This window comes from Mytilus californianus, unplaced genomic scaffold, assembly GCF_021869535.1.
Source record: "Mytilus californianus isolate M0D057914Y unplaced genomic scaffold, xbMytCali1.0.p SCAF_14, whole genome shotgun sequence".
Classification (NCBI taxonomy): Eukaryota; Metazoa; Mollusca; class Bivalvia; order Mytilida; family Mytilidae; genus Mytilus; species Mytilus californianus.
In genome coordinates this window covers 22,712,176-22,733,699 of record NW_026262626.1, presented here as the reverse complement: position 1 = coordinate 22,733,699, position 21,524 = coordinate 22,712,176, and the positions used below count along the sequence as shown (strand labels likewise).

General features: G+C 31.3%; 1 protein-coding gene across 2 annotated transcripts in view; it reads right to left on the bottom strand.

Moving 5' to 3' along the window:
• Positions 1-21,023, bottom strand: part of LOC127724415 (uncharacterized) — a 28,234-nt gene extending 7,211 nt beyond the window's left edge. Inside the window, exon 1 of one of the 2 annotated variants that reach the window (XR_007992492.1) lies at positions 20,246-21,023. Coding sequence is in view for 1 of the 2 variants with exons in the window: in XM_052231370.1 (XP_052087330.1) it covers positions 318-346 (29 nt within the window). In the remaining variant the exon portion in view is untranslated. Of the gene's footprint in view, positions 1-317; positions 438-20,245 lie in introns of those variants that run through there. The other variant, XM_052231370.1, reaches the window with a different exon arrangement.
• Positions 21,024-21,524: the final 501 nt, after the last annotated feature.

Sequence of the window (21,524 nt, the reverse complement as noted above, 5' to 3'; positions counted from 1 at the left end):
TAGGAACGGTTCTTTTATATCAACCATACACATACATATCTTTTATACCAACATGCCATAAATTCTATTTGGACAATAATGAATGTAAAACTTTATGCTAACGAATCAATCTAATTTTGAAAACAATAAAACAAAAAATGTGTATACTTTAAACTAGCTATACTACGCGTCTCATAGACCATCACACTTTAGCTGAAGGACCATCACACTTTGATTTAGACCATTGTACTTTAACGTCTCCGTCGCACCGAGTCCGACATATATGTGTTTCCTAGTAATTACATTTTTTTTTTTCTAAAACAAATAAAAAGACTTACTGGTATACTACAAGTACTTCAAAGACCATTTTTATCTTTTATGAAGTAAATAATTCCGTATAGTTATACTTCTTCTTAGAAGTAGCAGTAGTACACTGAGTGGTAAGATTTGTTATGAACAAATCAAAACAATGAATGACTATGTATATATACATTAATATATAGGCCAGTTCTAGGAACCTTTTACATTCTGAATAGACATTTCAAGGTTCAACGCTTATCCGTTGTATCTTTAACTTTAGAATATAGTAAAGTGCTCTAGACCAATGAAATTGAAGGATTTGATGTATGTTAATTATGAAGAATGAATGTAAATCATGTTCGTAGTAAGGGATTGTCTTATTGTTTAGATCTATATACAGTTCAAAACAAAGAGTTTCTATAATTGAGACACAACTGCCACGAAGCGTATTAATCAGATTGAAATGGTTCGTCACAGTGATTGAAACTGACTAAAAGTTGAATTGTGAATCCAACAACAAAAAAAAAAGATAGATTGAAGTTTACTGGTCCATAAAAATTGTTACCGCTAATGTCATGAATGTTATGAAACTATGTGAAAATATTAGCAACTTCAAATTACAAAAAAAAATTAATAGTCAAAATAACCTTTATCTTAAGTTTTCCCCAATTCTGATTACTGGACCAGTCTTTTATTCGGTCAAGGATTTATTTTACTATAATACAAATCATTGCTTCAGTCTAACGAACAATTCCCGCTAGTACAATGTAAATACAATTTGTATTATACCAGAGATATAAAATACATGTACCAGAGACATATACATGTAATACACGTAATACATGAATTATATGTCTCTGATTATACTGTCTAGTGACACTAATTGGAAAAGACGTGGTTAAATTCACGATAATTAAAAGTATAGCATTATGTAATTTTAATCGTTTGATCTTCACTAAAGTGTTGTTTGGCCTCAAGGGAAACACATAACCAAAAAAAATTATAAAAGTGGAGTGTGGATTTGTGACAGAAAAAAAATATTTGGGGAGGAATATGGTGGCAAAATACCTAAATCGCCGTTTAATAAATAGATTTTATATTTTTTCGTAAGCTCACTCTTTAAATAACATGAATAAGTAGGTGATTATTTTGTTGTAACATCGAAATTCTGAATTACTTTCAATTAAACAGTTTTATAAATAAAATTTACCCACGAAAACCAGCGTATAAACCAAAAAGGTCCGTGGAACACTTATCAAATCAAAATTTCAAAAAGTTTTGAAATTTTAGATTTTAGGAATTTTGATCAAAGTTTTAAAATATCAGAATTCCAAATTTTTTTAAAGTTTTGAAATTTTGAAATTTTCACCAAATAATTAAAATTATAAATTCTAAATATCGTTTTTAAATTTGATAGTTTAGATATTTGATCAAACTTTAAAAGTACTAAACTTAACGTGCAGTTTTGATTATTTCGTTTTTTGAAAGTTTGATTTTTTAAATTTTTGAATAACATATCAAAAATAGAAAAGGGGCGAAAAGAGGGGTACCTGTAAACACGGCTCTGACTATGATCATTCTTAGTTAGGATTAAAAGCACGAAGTATATCAAATCAGTTTTAATTACAAACTGAATTATAAAAGAATTCGGATTTTTATAAATCAAAATAGACATCACAGTATCATGAACAGATAAAGGCAACAGTAGTATACCACTGTTCGAAATTCATTAATCGATTGAGAAAAAAAATATCCGGGTTACAAAATAAAACTGAGGGAAACACATCAAATATAAGAGATGAACTACGACACAACAGAAACACAACATTAAAATGTAACACACACAGAAACGAACTATAATATAACAATGGCCATTTTCCTGACTTGGTACAGGACATTTTAAGAAAAAAATGGAGAAATTGTTAACGTTGTGCATCTATTAAAAAAAATTAAACCTATTTAAACCGGCTTCAAACAAGTTGATTTACTTTAAAAAAATATCTCTAATATTTGGTGTCCCCAGCGCCCAACATTTGGGAGTAACAGTGAAAACTGTCCAACTCGCAGTAAGCCAAATAATATTATTCGACTTTTGAGCGTTCCTGATGAAGGTAGATCCAAAAAAAGCGCTTTGGTTGCATGCAATTTTTAACGTTTTGTTTTTATTTTTTATCGATTGCATGACGATAATATATTTCCTTTTATGATTGATTTCACTTCCAATAGATATAAGAAGATGTGATATGAGTGCCACTAATGAGTGAGACAACTCTCCATCCAAGTCACAATTTATAAAAGTAAAGCATTATAGGTCAAAGTATGGTCTTCAACATGGAACCTTGGCTCACACCGAACAGCAAGCTATAAAGGGCCCATAAAATTACTAGTGTTAAACCATTAAAACGGGAAAAAACCGTCTAATCTATATAAAAAACAAAAAGCGAGAAAAACTTATCTGAAACAATAGTGTAACATCACAACATAGAAATACACAAGTATTGATACAGAAGGAATACTGAATTTATGGTGTCGCAATGAACGCTGTGATAGGCGTGCTTCAGCTAGCCCATAGACAAAAATGTGTACTAGTTCAGTGATAATGGACGTCATACTCAATTCCGAAATATAACAATGAACTTCAATTACAATCATACAAGACTAAAAAGGCCAGAGGCCCATGAATTGGGACAGGCGCACAAATGGGCGGGGTTAAACATGTCTTGTGAGATCTCAACCCTCGCCTATAACTCTAGCCAATGTAGAAAAAACTAACACACAGCAATACGCACAGTAAAACGCACTTTACAAGAAGTCCAAGTTCTACGTCAGAATAGGAAACAAAAGAAACTAATCAAAATGCAATGCTATATAAATTAACAAAGGACTACTAGCAGTTACTGACATGCCAGCTCCAGACCTCAATTAAACTAATTGAAAGATTATGTCTTAATCATATGAATATCAAGCACAATCCCTTCATGTTGTATTTACTGCTAATTTGTTATCTTCCTGAACATGCATGAAATATTTGCCACTGGCAACCAACAATCGATCATTTAAAATAGTTTGTTTACATACAAATTACAAAGAAACTTAGGTTTTAACTGCCTCGGGCAAAGTAGCCATTAGATGGATTTTGATATGGTCAAACACCTTTTCAATTGTTTCGGTTCTTATATTTACTTGACTTTCAAATACTCAGTTTTCAGCGTTCTGTAGGTGAATGCTTTAATTAAAATTCAGCGTTTTACATTGTCCTGGTTTTTCGAGAGCAACATTGGTGTATGGCCAAAAATTAAAAATCCATCATACAGACAGCGTGGTACTCTCTTTACACGTCCCATTTTGACTGGACAGGTACTTTTTCTTTGCTGAAAGTTGATTATCGTATGATAACTTACAAATGCACAAATAATAAATACGGAACTATCCCTTTATACAAAAAAATCCCGTTTCCTTTTATATGCTATTTAAAAAAAGTGGTGGGTTGAGGACCCCTAACCGAGCTACGTATATGATAAATGCATATACATTTTACAAGCATCAGTCCAAACGTCGTCTACAAAATAATCATTTAACTTCAAAAGTGGGGGTATGGTTGTTTTGTCGAGGTGAGAATTTTTTTCGCGCTAAACGCGATCAATTTTAAACGTAATTAATCAAATTATTTGGTTCATAAGTTAACACTATATGGCATGAGGAAAATCTGGATACAGAATATTTTTTTTTTGTCCTCTGCTTGTACAGAATGTTTTGTCCCAATCAAATTTGGGATCAGATTTTTTTTCAGGAAAAAGACATATTCCCTTTGAAGTTAAATGATCGTTCCCTGACTAGGCCCCATCTTTTCAAATTCATTGATCCGCACCTGAAAAATATATCATTACTGTGGGAGGTCAAATATAGTGTCACCTTAGTGACAATATTTATATTTCGGATTCCCAAATAGATTACAATTTATCGCTGCTATAAACTTTTAAAAATTAATTTCAATTTTCAAAATGCCGACACCTACAAATGGATAGATGAGCGTTTAATGTACAGCGGCAACTATTACATAGGTATTGAGGCTGAAAATAATGTTTATATGATATGAATGTGTTCAGCTTTAACAAAACCAGAACGATGAGTTTGATGTTAACGTTTACTTTATTTGGCCTTTTTAATTTTATTTGACTGTATTAGCCTTTTGAGCTTAATTTGATTCAAGCGTCAGTGATACGTCTTTTGTAGACGAAATGCGCGTCTGGCGCAAATTAAAATTTTATATCCTGGTATCTATCTATGGTGAGTTTATGTAGACAGTTTATAACAGTATCCTGGCTTCAAGCAACTAATATTTTGTCTTACTCTTAAATTCAGCGTAAAAAAAATATCAAAAACCACCCACATTCGAGGCTAGCACAACGTTCATTGAATTAATTTTTCCTACTGTACCAATACTTAGAACTAAAATCAACTTACAAGGCAATATATGATCGTCATGCAATCGATAAAAAATGAAAACAAAACGTCAAAAATTGCATGCGTCCGAAGCGCTTTTCTGGATCAACCTTTATCAGGAACGCTCATAGCCGAATATTTTAAGGCCAACAATTTATAAAGAACTGAAATAGTTGATTAAAAGATTAAAGATGATCGTTCAAAATGTACAAGCAATGACTTCATCTGCCGATATGATTGCAGAAAGTGAGAAGTCGTAGAGCAAAACAGAAAAATTGAAATCAAATTTGAGATAACACAACGTGTATTGAGCCATTTTATTGCTTAAAGTTCAGTAGAAAATATATATACATACTCAACCTAACCATACTATTTGACCTATTTCGAGTTGGTCAGTTTTCACTGTTACTCCTAAATGATGGGCGCTTGGTAAACCACATAGTTCTGAATTATTTATCTGAAACGCTATAAAGCTTATGTTAGAGATTTTCAAAACGTAAATCAACTTGTTTGATGCCGGTTTAAATAGGTTTACATTTTTTTCTCAATAGATGCAAAACCTTAAAATTTTCAGGATACTGTTATCTCATGTGATGTCCAATTTGTTTAAAAAAACTTCTTTTTTAGATTATTTATTTTGCACTTAAAAATGATTTGCTATATTTCGTGCTTTCTTTTCTAAGGTAAGAATCATCATAATCAGAGCCGTGCGTCTTGTTTTAAAATGAATTCTCTTCTTTTGAGAAATATTTATTTTGCTATCCAATTTTTAACCGCTTTCAACTATCTGCCTCTCGTTTTATTTTATAAATTAACTTTTAAGTAACAGTAAATTTTCACTTCATTTTGTTTCGATTCGTTACGCTTTTATTTCGTTTCGGAGTTAAAAGGTATACTTTGTGCTTTTTATTCCTAACTAAGAATAATCATAATCAGAGCCGTGTTTACAGGTACCCCTCTATTCGCCCCTTTTCTATTTTTGATATCTTAATAAAAAATTGAAAAAAATGAAACTTTCAAAAAGCGAAATAATCAAAACTGCACGTTAAGTTTAGTACTTTTAAAGTTTGATCAAATATCTAAACTATCAAATTTAAAAACTATATTTAAAATTTTTAAATTTTAATTCCAAAAATCTAAAATTTGAAAACTTTTTAAAACTTTGAATTGATAAGTGTTACACAGACCCAAAAACTGTCCTATTTTAATTTCTCATCGGTAACCTTGAATATTTGAATATGCAGTGAAAATTATCAGTTACATTAATATAGTTTTGTCCGTTCAAAGCGATTCACATTTACCTGATCGGGAATGCCCTTATTATAATATTTTAAATCTCACAACGTATAAATACTTTAGTTATTTGACCAACGATATTTAAAAAAAATTAACAAAATCAATTTAACGTCAACTTTCCTTTTTTGAATGGAGACAGACCGGTTCATTCATTCATAAACCCACTCTTAACCAGAGACATATATGTGTCTGTCTAAACTGACAAGAATACTCCTAAAGCGGACAAGGAGTATATTCTTTAAATTTCTATGATTTAATACCAAGAAAGAAAAAAATCCCGAAATTAATTTGATTGAAGTGTGAATGTAATAAAACCTTGATATATCAGAAACCATTATAAATGTGAACCTGTATACGTAAGACCTCATGGGACGTCACCTAACCACATACAGATAAAATATAAGTAGCTCTTTATACCCTGAAATGTCAAGGTTAATCACTACCGATACAGAATGTACCAATGCATAGAAAATTCTAATGATTGTGAAGCATGACCATTCATGATTTAAGAGGATCCTTAGGTGATTGCTGGAACGATTTAAATTATGACTATATTTTTTTTTCGCAATATAAATCACTGAACTAAAAAAAATGAAGAAAACTACGTCCAAGAACAGAATTCTACCTGTTAAATTTATAAATACAACGTTCTTATTTTGTAACTTCCAATAGCCTTGACACACAAACAAGTCAGACGAATGACACAGAACTTAACAACTATAGGTCACCGTAAGGCCTTCAAACAATTAAACGAGACAACTAACGGTCTAATTAATGTACAAAAATTTAAAATGAACGAAAAACAAATATGAAACACATTAACAAACGACAAATACTGAATTACAGGCTCTTGACTTGGGACAGGCACATACATACAGAATGTGGCAGGGCTAAACATGTTAGCGGGATCCCAACACTCGCCTAACCTGAGAAAGTGGTGTAACAGTACAACATAAGAACGAGCTGCATGTCGGAACAAGACAATTGAATTTTCCTCGGAGCTCAGTAATTTTGTGATCATTTTACTTTTTTTGTGCTTTTTTTGTTAAATATTTGTTTGTTTTGAGATTGTGACACAATGTTGACTGCTGCACCCATATTGTGACTATTTTACCTATTATGTCTGTTTTGTTCCCGCATCGTTGTAAATATAACGGAATTTGATGCGACTGTCATACAAGTGAGAGAGATTTAGCGCTATAAAACCAGGTTCAATCCACCATTTTCTACATTTGAAAATGCCTGTACCAAGTCAGGAATATGACAGTTGTTGTCCATTCGTTTGATGTGTTTTATCATTTGATTTTGCCATTTGATTAGGGACTTTTCTGTTTTGAATTTTCCTCGGAGTTCAGTATTTTTGTGATTTTACTTTTTGATATAAGGTGCTATTAGAACAATGTTCACAATATTATACATCATGCCCAACAATTGTGATGATGGCGAATTTCTTAAACTGTTCGAAATAATCTTATTGAAATATAAATCTGTGGTTTTACTATGTCCATAACTTGGATGAACCGAAGCAACTTAGATATCGACTTGTATTTAAATCAGATTGGTTCTGGATGTTTCTCTCTTATATTCAACATGTTCAATATACATGTATATATTTTAAAATGCAATAGTCATAACTCTCTATCTAGGTGTATAAATCAATGATCGGCAAGTGCGTACATTTTGTTATTTGTATGTTTCAAAATGTCCATACTTATTGACAACGAGTATATACATTTGTACTTACATTTTCCCCAATCTACACTTGGAAAATATGTAAATAGATTTTACGAATTCGTTTTTGGAATTATTTAAATTTTCATAAAAATCATTCTTTACACCAGAAATGTTATTTATAAACAAGCGTATGAATTTAGTAATGACTAGTATATCACTATTGGACACGCAAGACAAAGATGTATATTACACTTGATAGTTTCAAAATGGAAAGTTACAAGTTACCGGCCGTGTACACTGTTTATTGCCCTCAGAAAAGAAGCCTTGCACGAACTTGCTATTTGTATTTGTGTAATAAGAGTTTTAAAGCCCGACAGGAAATCGCTTGAATACCTGGACGTGTCATCTCTAAATACCTCTGGGAACAATTCAATTGGCCATGCTGGTGATCAGATAAGGGAAGGTACGAATTTATTTAATAAGTTTATTACATAAAAGAATTATGAACAAACTATATTTTTGAAAACAATTCTACACGAAAAAATTATTTATGACTTTGAACTTTGACTTTTTATCTTGTTTCCATTCAAATTTCTTGTTTTGAAAACTTAGTTAAAAAAACAGTTCCAAAACGACAGACCATAGTACTTGTTATTTAAAAAAAAATACATTTTTCGTATCAAGTAAGGTAGGAAAGGTTGCACAACTATGTCTATTATATTCATTTTTGTGACCCGGGAAACTGTTTATGCTTTCCTTGTCGGATAAAATAACAGTACGCTTGACAGGATATTGACACTCAATTACGGCTACGTTAGATTACTGCTTGTTTTGGTCCTTTGTGGTTTATAGATATGCCGAGTTTTCTATACAGGGAGGATGTCAAAATGGCCGCATGCGGAGAATTGATACTCTAAATTTAAAATCGTTGGGGATCTCTTTTTTTAGCAGAATAAAACTTTCATATTTATGAATGTGTGCTTTTTATACATAATGAACATTATATATATTTTTTTATTTTTTTTGCAAAGTTTCCCTCTAAAGCAAATTTTTTTTATTAGATCAATAGTGTAAGGGATCTCGGGGATAATTCCAATTGACGTAATACAAATTGTACTGAAATTTATTAGTACAATATCAGCCAATCAAAATGCGAGACATTACTCTAAATCAGAATAATAACATTTATAAAAATGACATTTGCACTACAGGTGATTACCTTTCGGAAACAGATGATTTCACCGTTGGATTAATGAAAATTGTAAGGAATATCAATTATTTATTTTTTGTCCTTTTTTTCAATAAAGTAATGCTTTTGGTGTTTTCTAGATTGCAGTGATCATGTGTCTCGCGTACTTTTAATTTTGTTGTTTCATTTGACCATTTTGATAATCTTTAGAAAGTATGTTGATAAGTTTCACCGTTGTATTTAATATGCCTAATAGAATTAAAAAAAAAACATACATTTTGATTCATATTAACAAACAAATTAACACATGTTCACTATTCGCCTACTCAGTGGAAACATTGATTTATTTTTCAATTTCTAAGAAATACCGATACAAGCTCTCACCGATATTTGACTTCCACATCTACTATCCTGTTCGCAAGATGATTATTCTCAATTTCCAGGAAAAGGAAGCTACAGTATTCTATATATAGAAATATCTTTATTTAGATCATGGACATGTGAAAATATCATGTTTCTCAGCTACTTAAAAATTCAAAGAATATACATTTTGTATATTAGATTCAACATGTTGAACCTTAGGCCTAGGTCTATTTCTGATGTGTGTTGACCCATTTCTGTCGTGAGAAAAATATGATACGTGTATTTGATATATCGTCTGATGGTGGAGCAACGGGAATAAAAAGATTGAATAAATTAAAACTAGATCGAAAATTTGTTAAAGATGATTAAAACATGCTCGTTATCACATAGTGGTATACACCAAAAAAAAAAATAATGTAATTGGCAATCTGATTTGAGGATTTATATACATTACACTATGGCCTATCAAAGAAATAATTAAAAGGTGTTTTTCTTCCCAAAGGATAGGATCAAAATTATCTTTTATGTGAAACATATACATGCTGTTGTTAAACTACCCAAGTTATATTATTCACAATTCAATCTATGAACTTCCAGATTGGACTACCACCGATTGATCAATGTATTTTACCTCGCACACAAAAATAGTTTACGACTTTATTATTTGTTTACATATGATCTGTTTACACTACAGAGAATGTTAATAATTGTACAATGTTATATTTGCAACTACATACACATCGAATGACTATTCGCTTGTGTTGCTCTTTATGCGAAAAAAAAATAGGTTAGATTTTTCTCTTTTGCACAATAGTTAATGCATATTAAAGTCATATACCTAAAAAAACATAGATCATCTCTGATCTTTTCAATTTAATAGAGTCAGAGAACACGTTTTAACAGTTTTCAGAGCGGTACCTGGCAATATTTCCTAACTAGCCAACACAAGATTTTAAATAGCAAATGTTGTTTCTTATCTTAACTTCCATTTTCAAAGGGCGGCTGCGTACAAGAAAGATACTAAACCAAGAGTTCTAAGTAGTAAATCATAGTCATCATTTCGAAAATTTTACGGACACCATCATTGATTGACCTTTATGAAATATCTGTTTCACATAAAACGACGGATATTCTCCAATATTAAAAACACGATTCTGGTCTCTTTTTCTCGAATGTTACGTACCTATCTAGACTTATCACCAAATGTGTTCTACATCCGAAACACGAGGGATAAAAATATGAAGCATAGCCATTTGAAATCACAACTGTTTTTTTTTCTTGTGGTTCACAAAAAAAAAAAAAAAAAACAACAACAAAACAAAAAAACACTATTAATTTTCATATTGGACAACCACCGATTAATGAACAAATTATACCAGGTACAAAAAAACCCTTAAATTTCAAATGCTGAAACTCGGTCAAATGTTTCTTCGGAATAAGAGGTAATCACATAATGCTAACATGTACTGAATAGTTTAACATATACGTGTATTTTCTATTAATGAATAAACGTCTTAAGCCGCAAAACTTAATGTATAAGTTTCTGATTTGTTCATACCGTCAGTGACATAAAAATGTGTTCCATATTTGCAGTTTATTCTAAAGATATACTAAGAAAGAGGAAAAATTATTCTTAAAAAAATAACTGATGTCATAAGAAGAATCATATATTAAATGAATGAAAAGAATTTCAATTGCAAAATTAAGTTAAACAGTACATGAACGCTAACCTTGACTTTGTGGAATTATAGTATGCATATAACAAAATGTTCGTCCTATTGATTTAAATACCCTGGAAAACAGGCCGATTAATTTTAAAATTACAAAGATGTCTAAAAGATGTTTTCATCGAAAGCAGAAATTCATATTATTAATATTTTTAATTTGGAAAATTTCATTGTAGATCGAAATCAAAGATTAAAACAACATAAACAAGTTAATTGTATTGTAAGTTCAAATATAAAATGTTAACACTACATCGAGTGTTTATTATTGTATTTTTGACGTCACAATTAGGGAATAACTATTTGCTTGTGTCGCTCTTTATGAGCAAATCTAAATAGGTTATATATTTTTGTTTTAACTATTAATCCTTTTTCAAAGGAGCCAAGTGAGCTTTTCCCATATTTTGGCGTCTGTCGTCCGTCGTTCGTCGTCTTGCGTTACTTTTACATTTGTATTGTGGTCCTGTCATGTGATGTTGTCGTTTTGGTGTTGTGTTTGACGTTGCCATAAAAGCGGGAGGTTTGGCATGCCACAAAACCAGGTTCAACCCACCATTTTTTTATTAAAATGTCCTGTACCAAGTCAGGAAAATGGCCATTGTTATATTATAGTTCGTTTCTGTGTGTGCTACATTTTAATGTTGTGTTTTTGTTGTGTCGTTGTTCTCCTCTTATATTTGATGCGTTTCCCTCAGTTTTAGTTTATAACCCGGATTTGTTTTTATCTCTATCGATTTATGAGTTTTGAACAGCGGTATACTAGCTACTGTTGCCTTTATTTACAAAAATCTTATACTCTGAAACTACTAGGTCAAATAAAACCAATCTCAAAACTTAGATATCTAGTTTAAAAAATGTATCTAATGACCCCGCTAATCAACAAAATGGCCGCCATGGCAAAAAAAGAAATGTGGGTAAAATACAGTTTTTGACTTATATCTCTGAAACTAAAGCATTTAGAGAAAAACTGAAAGGCGTAAAATGTTCATCAGGTAGAGATCTATCTAATTTTCAGACAAATCAGACAACCCGTAGTTGTGTTGCTACCCCTGCATTGGTAATATTATGGACATTTTACAGTTTTTGATTATTATCCTGAATATTATAATAGATAGAGATAAACTGTAAACAGCATACATGTTCAGCAAAGTTTGCTCTACAAATAGGTCAAAATGACAAAAATTGCCAATTAAATCTAAAGGAGTTAATGCCGTTTAAAATAAATGTTTCACTATTGTTTGTTATCTTTTACACAAATCTTATCCTCTGAAACAACAGGGCCAAATGAACCTGAACATGACCTTAATCATCATTAGGTTATCTTGTTAAAAAGATATATCCGACGATCCCGCCCATCAATCAAGATGCCCGCCATGGCTAAAAAAAAAAAAGAAGAAAAGAGGGGGGGGGGGGGGGGGGGCATTTAGAGCTAATCAAGTCATCAGGTCAATTTCTTCCTGCCCTGAAATGTTCAGGGGCATCATACAACCCATTGTTTGGCTTCTAAACCTGAATTTGTAATTTTAACATGTTGAAGGAAAATTTGAAGTGCTTGGTTACTATCTTGAATATTATTACAGATAAAAATATATTGTAAACAGCAAAACTGTTTTGCAAAGTAAGCCTTACAATTAAGTCAAACATGACCAAAAGTGTCAATTGACACCTATATGAGTTATTGCCCTTTAAAGTCAATTTTTCACAATCTTTCTTAAATTTGTGTAATCTTTTACAAAAATCTCCATTTGATCTAGTGGGCCAAATATAATGAATTTTTTAGACTTATACCTCGAATTTGACATAAGTGGTTATCTCAGTACCAGAGTCTTTGACATACGAGACGATTATAATTTTGAAAATTATCAATTTCCCCAACTTAGGCGCAAGGAACCAACTTCACCTCCATATAAGATATCATTCGGTACTCAAGAGCTTGTAGCTGCTTCTGAGACTTTGTAAAACGACACATACATCAGTGTCTGAAAAGAAAGTAGATAAACCAGGGGTATATCAGAGAACGTCTCGTCCTTTTTCTAAAAAAAAAAAAAGTCATCGGAAGATACCTAAACCTTGTTGATAAATATTCAGAATCAACTTCACAAATTATACACGATGGTCTTTATTCATAGATTCTAGGTACTGACGATGTTTATCATCTTAATAACGTGTTATAATATTCTTTAACCTCTCTTTGTTAATTATTACTATTGCTGTTTAGTCAAGTTTTTTTAAATATCCATTTGACATGGCTCAGTACTGATACATCCCGGCATTGTGTTATTGTGGTATGGTAAATTTTTCTGGTCTTGTTTTTTTTTATTTGTGGTAATCTACTTTTTCTATATGACTTTTTGTTTATCTTTGACATATTTGCTTTTTTTTATAGTGATTAAGATTATAACACAATATTGTCTGCGGTACCCCTATTTTTGACATTTTACCTATTATGTCTGTTTGTTTTGTTCACACATCGTTGTCAATATAAAGATATTAAATGGACTGTATGATACAAGTGAAAGGTTTAGCAAAAAAAAAAACAGTTTTTACCCACAATTTTTAAAATAAGAAAATGGCCGTACCAAGTCATAAATATGACATTTATTCGTTTGCTGTTGGAGTCTCTGTTTTGTTATACTACTTCCATAATTTTTCGATATGTTTTTTTTTTTGAGATAATATCTCGCAATGGTGATATAATTCTAACCATTTCGTTTAATCGAACACATATACACTACCGTGCCTAAAGTAAAGATAATTTAACGACGTCGTGTCAATTACGGGTTGGAAGTGACAACTTCTAAAGCCGTTTTCTCTGTAAATAAGTTGGAGTTATCTCTCCTTTTGCACAATATGAACGTTATGAGGTCGGTCATTGACCTGAAACGTCACCGGAAGTTTGGAATTGTCTGCTTTGTTTACCTTTCGTATAGTTTTTAGAATGGCCCAAAAACGGAAGGAACTGTCATTGTCGGTAAAAATTCCATTGCAGCATTACATATAGCTGGTGTAAAAGGGCCTGATTTTGCACGGCAATTATGGCATCCACTTCCAACTATTTATGGGGTTTAGAATTGTTTTAAAGGTCGGGGGAGTTTGGAAAACAAGGAGAGAACGGGAAGGCCAAATCTTCTAATACCGCGGGATACTCGCAAACTTTGCACCATGTCAAGTCGGATAGAAAACGTCCACTGCATGAAATAACCTATGTTTTTAATGAATCTAGGGAAGAACCATTGTCTAAGCGTACTGTTCAGCGGACATTGTATGAAGAGAAGGGTTTAAAAAGCACATTGTAAAGAAATCCATCAGAATTCGTGCTGCAAATGTCAAAAAAGGCTGGCATGGTGTAAATTGAACAGGCACAAAACTGTGGAAGATTACTGGAGACGGGTCATATAAAGTGATGAATTAAAGGTCAAAATTGGAATGGATAATCGTGTTTTAGTCTGGAGACGGCCCGTTGAGGAGTGGACTCCTTCTTGCTTAAATCCTGGCCACGGTTGAATTAGATAATCCGGAGCTGCATGCCATATGAGTTGTTGGTACCATTACTGTTGTAACTGGTAATATTAACGCTTAAAAGTATATTGAGATTGTTGACAATTTTGTTTGGCCTGTTTCTGCTCGTCATTATCCCGGTGACAATTACATATACCAAGATGACAATGCTCCGGTTCATAGAGCCAGAGATGTGAAAAATATATAGTACAAAATCATCTTCATGGTATGGAATGGCCAGCACATAGTCCAGACCTTAATATTATTGAGAATATGTGACGTAAAATTAAAATTGAACTGCAAATACCGGTACATAACATCACTACAAAAGCTAAAATGGAGACAGGAATTTGGAACATGGACAAATATATCCTTAGAATTCATAAGAAAACTTATGGTTCGATTCCAAGACGTTTGAGGCAAGTGATAAGGGCAAAAGGAAACATCACAAAGTATTAGGTGGGTTCGGATCATTTTATTAAAATAATTACAAAGGTTAAAGTGACAGATAGTTGACAACTGTATGTGGCAGCCATCTTGGAATTATCTTCACTTTTGGCACAAGTCTGTAGATGATGCAGGAGAAAGTGAATTGTATCGTTGACATCTAAAAGACCAAATAATGTGAATTTTAAACGCGGTTCCTGACAGGATTTCAACCGAAATCATTAATTTTACATAAAGACCCTTCTTGATTTGTAACTCTAAATCTAAAATTATAATTTCATTAACATGCTCAAGTCAAATAAGAAATGAAAACTTTATTTCACCGCATGAAAAAAATGGACATTCAAATACAAATGATCCGATTACGTTACGTGACTTTAGATCGACGTTTTTTTCTTTTTTTGACATTTTTCGCCGTAAGTCTGTAAAAGTCATTTCGGGTCACATATGCAGTTAATTCGTAAGAAATGCTAAGGAAGAGGAGAAATGTTTCTTAAAATCTAACTGATGTCATTTGATGAATTAATAAATATACAAAAAAGAGTTTCGCTTAAGATATGAAGTAAATCAGTACATGAATGCTAGTCATGGCTTTATTTTCGTGGAATTATAGTTTGAATATCACGAAATTTTCGTACTATTAATTTGAATATCCTGGAAAACAGGTCACTGAATTTTAAAATACAAAGATGTTTAGATTGTTTCCACGGAAGCATAATTTTTACTTTATTAATACTTTAAATTCAAAAATTTGAATGTAGATTGTAATCGGAGATTTAAACTAGATAAATGTATTGTAAGGTTTAAATATGATACTGTTACACTACTGCAAATCTTTTAGATGGTACATATTTGTGACGACACAAATATCGAATATCTATTTGCTTGTGTTGCTCTTTATCAGAGAATCTTAACAGGTTTGATTGTTTTTCACACTAGTCAATGTATGTTAAAGTCAGGTTCTTTGTATAATATATATACAACATGTCAATCGCTGATCTTTTCGAGTTAATAGGATCAGATGAAACGTTTTGACCGTTTTCAGAGCGGTACATGGCAATATTTCTTCACTAGCCAACATTGTAAGACTAGATTTCTTATATCAATTGTTATTTCTTATCTTGGTTTTGCTGCTTATAAGAAAGATACTAAACAAAGAGTTTGAAAAAGCAAGGTTGAAGTCATCGTTTCGTAAAATTTTACGGACACCATCATTAACTGACCTTTTTGGAATATCTGTTTCACATATGACGACAGATATATCCAAATTGCAAACCACGATTATGCCCTCTTTTTCCCGAATGTGAACTACGGATTTTCACTTATCACCAATTATATCTGGAACACGAGGAATGCAAAATATAAAGCATAGTCACCTCACATCTCAACCGGTTTTTTCTTGTGCTTCACAAAAAATCTATAAATTTCCGTATTGGGCAACCACATAGATTTTACCAGGTACAAAAAAAACCCTAAAATTTCAAATGGTGAAACTCGGTCAAATGTTGTTTTTTTCAAAATTAGAGGTGGGCACATAATGTTAACAATCACTGAATAATTTTTACCAAGAAACCACAGTTAAACAAAAACGTTAAATCTTTGTAAGATTGTATTTTGATTGAAGATTTAAACTGAATTTAAACTAAACTTTTACTAAACTAATACTAAGTAAATCAGTACATGAATGCTAAGCACGACTTTAGTTATGTGGAATTATAGTTAGAGTATCATGACAGTTTCGTCCTTTTAGTTTGAAAACCCTGGAAAACAGGTCAAGGAATTTATATAGAACAAAGATGTTCAAATGGTTTCCAAGAAAGCACATTTTATTAAATTTACATTTTTGAATCGGATGTTTAAACTAGTTAAATGTATTTTAAGTATAAAATATGATAGCTTTAAATAGGAAAACATTTGCATTACATTTTCACGACTTTAGGTTGGATGTTCTTGTACCCAAAGCAGACGAATGAAGTCAACATAGGAGCGTTTTTATCAGATGTATTGGTACAGTATGTTGTTTTTAATTTATTTATGATTTTTAAATCACATTGAATTATTTCTAGAGGATCATTTGAAAAGTCTTCCAAATTTTCATGAATTTTATCTAAAATGACGGTTGGCATGGATACAATAAACAAGCTTCGTTCGAAGATCTAATGATTCTTTTTGACTTCAATTACTAGAACAGAATGCACCAATTTCACACAACTATTTTTTCTAGGTTTTTATTATAAAAGTAGCACACTTAGAAAATATGAGTATTGTTGCCTATACAGGAATAAATACTACCGTTTGAAGATAGCAAGCCAAATCAAAATCAAACTTCAGTTACATTGCAATGTTTTAAAGCTTTTAATTAGTCTATTAAGTTTTTATCAAAAGAACGAGAATTAATTCACCGATACCAATACTATGCTGAGAGGAGTGTTACTGTAAGTCATCACGATAAGTAGAAATAATGGGTACTAATCAGGGATCTCCATAACCTGTTTTATGATGCCGCACCAATGATCCCCGCCATCGTTACATTATCTTCAACCATCGTCAAATGATCCCCGCCATTGTCAAAATTTGTTTTCGTTTCGCTAGCCGCCGCCGTTTTTGTTAGCAATTATAATCAATTGCATGTTATTGCATAACCCTTATTGTATTATAATTCCAAGGTTCCTATTGATTACAGTTTTAAAGTCCCGAGGAATATCCGGCTAAAGATCGCTAATCACTTGTACAGGTAGATTGACACACCTGACAGGAGAACACTTGATCAAGATAGACAATTGATTGCATTATTTAATTACGTTTCAGCAAATGCAAACGAAAATTTAGTTGAAAAAAAAAAAATTTTAAAATCCAGTTACGAAGAAAAAAGTTTAACAAGTCGAACACGTGCTTTTATATTGACGTCTTCTTTCCGCTAAATACATATAAACTCAACTATTTAAAGAAAAAAAACAACACAAACTTATGTTTGTTGACTAGCTCGTGAACTGCAAATTATGAATACAATATCTTAATTGTTCAAGAAAAATAAACTCATGTTAACCCTTTGTATTTGAATAACTGAATAACTGAATGTTCCGTGGCCGATCAGGAAAAACCCATTTGGGAAACCTGTGTCCTTTTGTCAATGCCAACGAAACTCTACGTGTTGGACCTCTTTTGTCAAATGAGAAAAAGAAAACATAATTTTGTTTGTTAATATTGAAAATAGAAAAGAAATCGAGTCACCTTTTCTTGAAACCTGAATTTGCCGCCATAGTGGAACCACCAGACCTAAGCGAATTCAACCCAAGATTCAATTCAGGTGCAACTAGTTTTAATCTCTTAATTACGCGCTCCCTAACAGTAGGTTTGTTAATACTAATTAAAGCACTTTTTTTCTTACTTCTGTATAATGGTCGATTAAAAAACATATCACTATCCAAAGCTAATTCGGCTAAACTAACATATCTAAAAAACATAGTATTAGGACAAGCCAAATCATGCCCTTTGCAAACTAAAATCTCGTCACCTGATCTGTACTGGTCAGTCTTACTCCTCCTAATGTTAATAACTAAATGAACATCTTTTACAATAATATCGTTACATATTAGCTGACTTAACTCGTTAACACTTAAAAAAAACCACTGAAACCTAACAAAGTCATCAAAAGATCCCTAACCACCAGTAAATCTGTAGAAAATTGAAACATAGAACATAACCGAATTAAGATATCAGTAGTGACTGGATCTTTCTTATATACAACAGGTTTAGCAATTCTTTTAGCTGATTCAACTAAACTTTCAACAAAGGAATTATTTGTAGGGTCAATTTGACCACACATTTCATGTGCCCACTTAATTGAATAAACATCAGACGATACTGTACTGTCAGTAGATCCGGAATCTAACAAATTAGACAAATACAAAGAAACATGTATAGGCGAGGCAGGCATTGAAATTAAGTAATGTTAAGTAACAAATTTTTCCCACTTTAAAAAACCATAATAATATTTTTTGTAAGAACACCAAAAAAACACAAGAAGAACAACAGCAAGAAATCATACGCCACCTACACCTACAGAAAATATTGGACCTAAGAAATCAAAAGCATAGAATATTTTATCACTATCTTGTTGAACTATTGTATCATATTTCAAAATACTGTATTAATATAATTTATCAACAAACTGTACATTTAAAAGAAAATTGTACTAACAAATTTTTAATATATTTTTATATTATTTAAAAAAAAAAAAACAATAAAAAACATATAAATGGAAAAAAAATCAAGTTCAAATACAGAGTTTAATCTAAGTAATGATGAAATGTTTAAAAATATTGGAATGTTTTCAAATAAGATATGGTATGAAAAAGTTTATATGGTGTTGAAAACGATATTAATATGTAATATGTATTACTATACAACGGTTTGTCGTTATAAAATGTCAATTGACGATATTAGAAACAAAGATGTGGTGTAACATATACGATTTAACAGGCCAAAAGCTAATATATATTTTCAATATCATGTACAATCAGATTCTGCGTAAACATTTGTTTACGAATTATCATTGTTAAGAAAAAAATGTGAATCAGCTGTTTTTAAAAAACTTGGTTTTCCCTATGTTATATTTAGAAACATCAAACCACAGTGAAATTCTATCGGACAATAATGGTTATTCATGGACCGAAAACCATAGTTTATATTATACACTGTTTTGTTGCTTTATAAATTTCAGTCAAATATATTTAGCTGTTAGTACTGCACCAATATTATTATGGACATGGGTATGCAGTACTATCGTTCTGTTATTTGCCAAATGTAAATTGATTAAATTTGAAATGTTTATATCTAAAATGAAAACAACGTACAATAATTATGGTTTTATAAAACAAAGATCAACATGTGAAGTTGAGACTTTACACAGTTGCTATAAGATAGTGGATGAGTTCTTTATCAAATTCTATTGTATTAAGCTGATTACATGTACATTGTCAATGACGTTATATATCAAGCAATGTTGTGCTTATTTACCATGTTTACGATACCGGTTTTTCCAAGGGCTATGTTTAGAAAAATGTTATAGCATAAAAAATTATGTCATTTTTAAAACCCGTAAACATATGCTTGTGAGGCAGTTATTACTTACAGTGTACACACATTTTTATAATGGTATTGGGAGTGAAAGTGATTCAAATATGCATGTACATTATAAAGGCGATGCTTTTTGGAACTTATTGTTAGTTGATAACAAATACAAATCACTTGATGTAAGTGATAATAATTAAAAGTAATTTATAAACAAACATGTAAAAACAATATTGAACAGATATCCAAAATTACTTACCTTTTTAGAAATGTAATCTTCTTCAGAAAACAGTCGTTTCAAAATCGTAAAAGTAATCCAAAAAGACATTTAGGTATGAATTCTAAATTAGTTTTTAAATTCTTTCTAAATTCAGACTCAACTATAGTCTGCCACATATATAAGTGCACTTTTCAATTGCGACATACTCAATTCATTTGTTTAGAGTGTTTAATTCACACACTATTTTTATTACACTTAGTTTTTAGTGAACTGCAATATAATCCAACTAAATCGATAGCAGTAGATTTATTTATCCAAATTGAATGCTTTCCTATACACAATGTAGCATGTGATGAAACAAACCGTTTGTACCTGGGTACGCCCGTACTTCACGGGTTAATAATTGACACGAGGTTAAATAAGGTCACGTTTTTCTACCTATTATCGATTGAAAATTTGTATTTTAATGTTAAAATAGATCGTACAGATAAGTCAACGAAATTAAATTACCCTTTAAACTACACGTACAATGACAAATATTAATTTATGCACACTTAATGTTAATGGTATGAAAAATAAAGAAAAAGTATTAAAAGTTATAGATTGGGTTAAACGTAATAAGTGTTCCATTGCCCTTTTACAAGAAACACATCTCAATGAAGAATCAAAGGCTAGTCTTGAAAAGGATACGGATTTTATTTTTTACTGCAGTAATGGAACTTCGGCAAGTAGGGGGTAGCAATCGGTATTAACAAATATGCAGATATTGAGGTCATTAATAAATTCTGTGATAATGACGGAAGACTTATTTTATTAAATGTGAAAATGGACAATATAATTTTGTTTGTCTTTACGCGCCAAATTACAGAACAGATAGAAATTCTTTCTTCAAGAAAGTAAACAATTTTATAGAAGAAAATTCTATAGGCATTACTCTAGTTGCCGGCTCCTGTCCTAAAGTTTAAAACCATCCATTTAATGGTCAGTCACTTTAATTAGTGCCGGTTTAATTTTACAATATTCAACGAGAGATTGAAATTCTTTTCCAATTAAAATTAAATCGATCCTACTGGCTTGTGTCTTATCCTTGCTTCTCCATGTAAACTGTTGTGTATTTTCATGTAAGAAAAGCCAAATATCTATAAAATTATGATTTACCCTGGGTACTGGAAATTGAATAATTCTATTTTAAAAGATATTGAATATAAAAAAATAATCAACAGAGTAATTAACAAGTTCGAAAATCGTATAAACAATAGTGACAGTAGCGATATTCGTCTATTATGGGACAATCTAAAAATCGAAATTAGGGACGAAT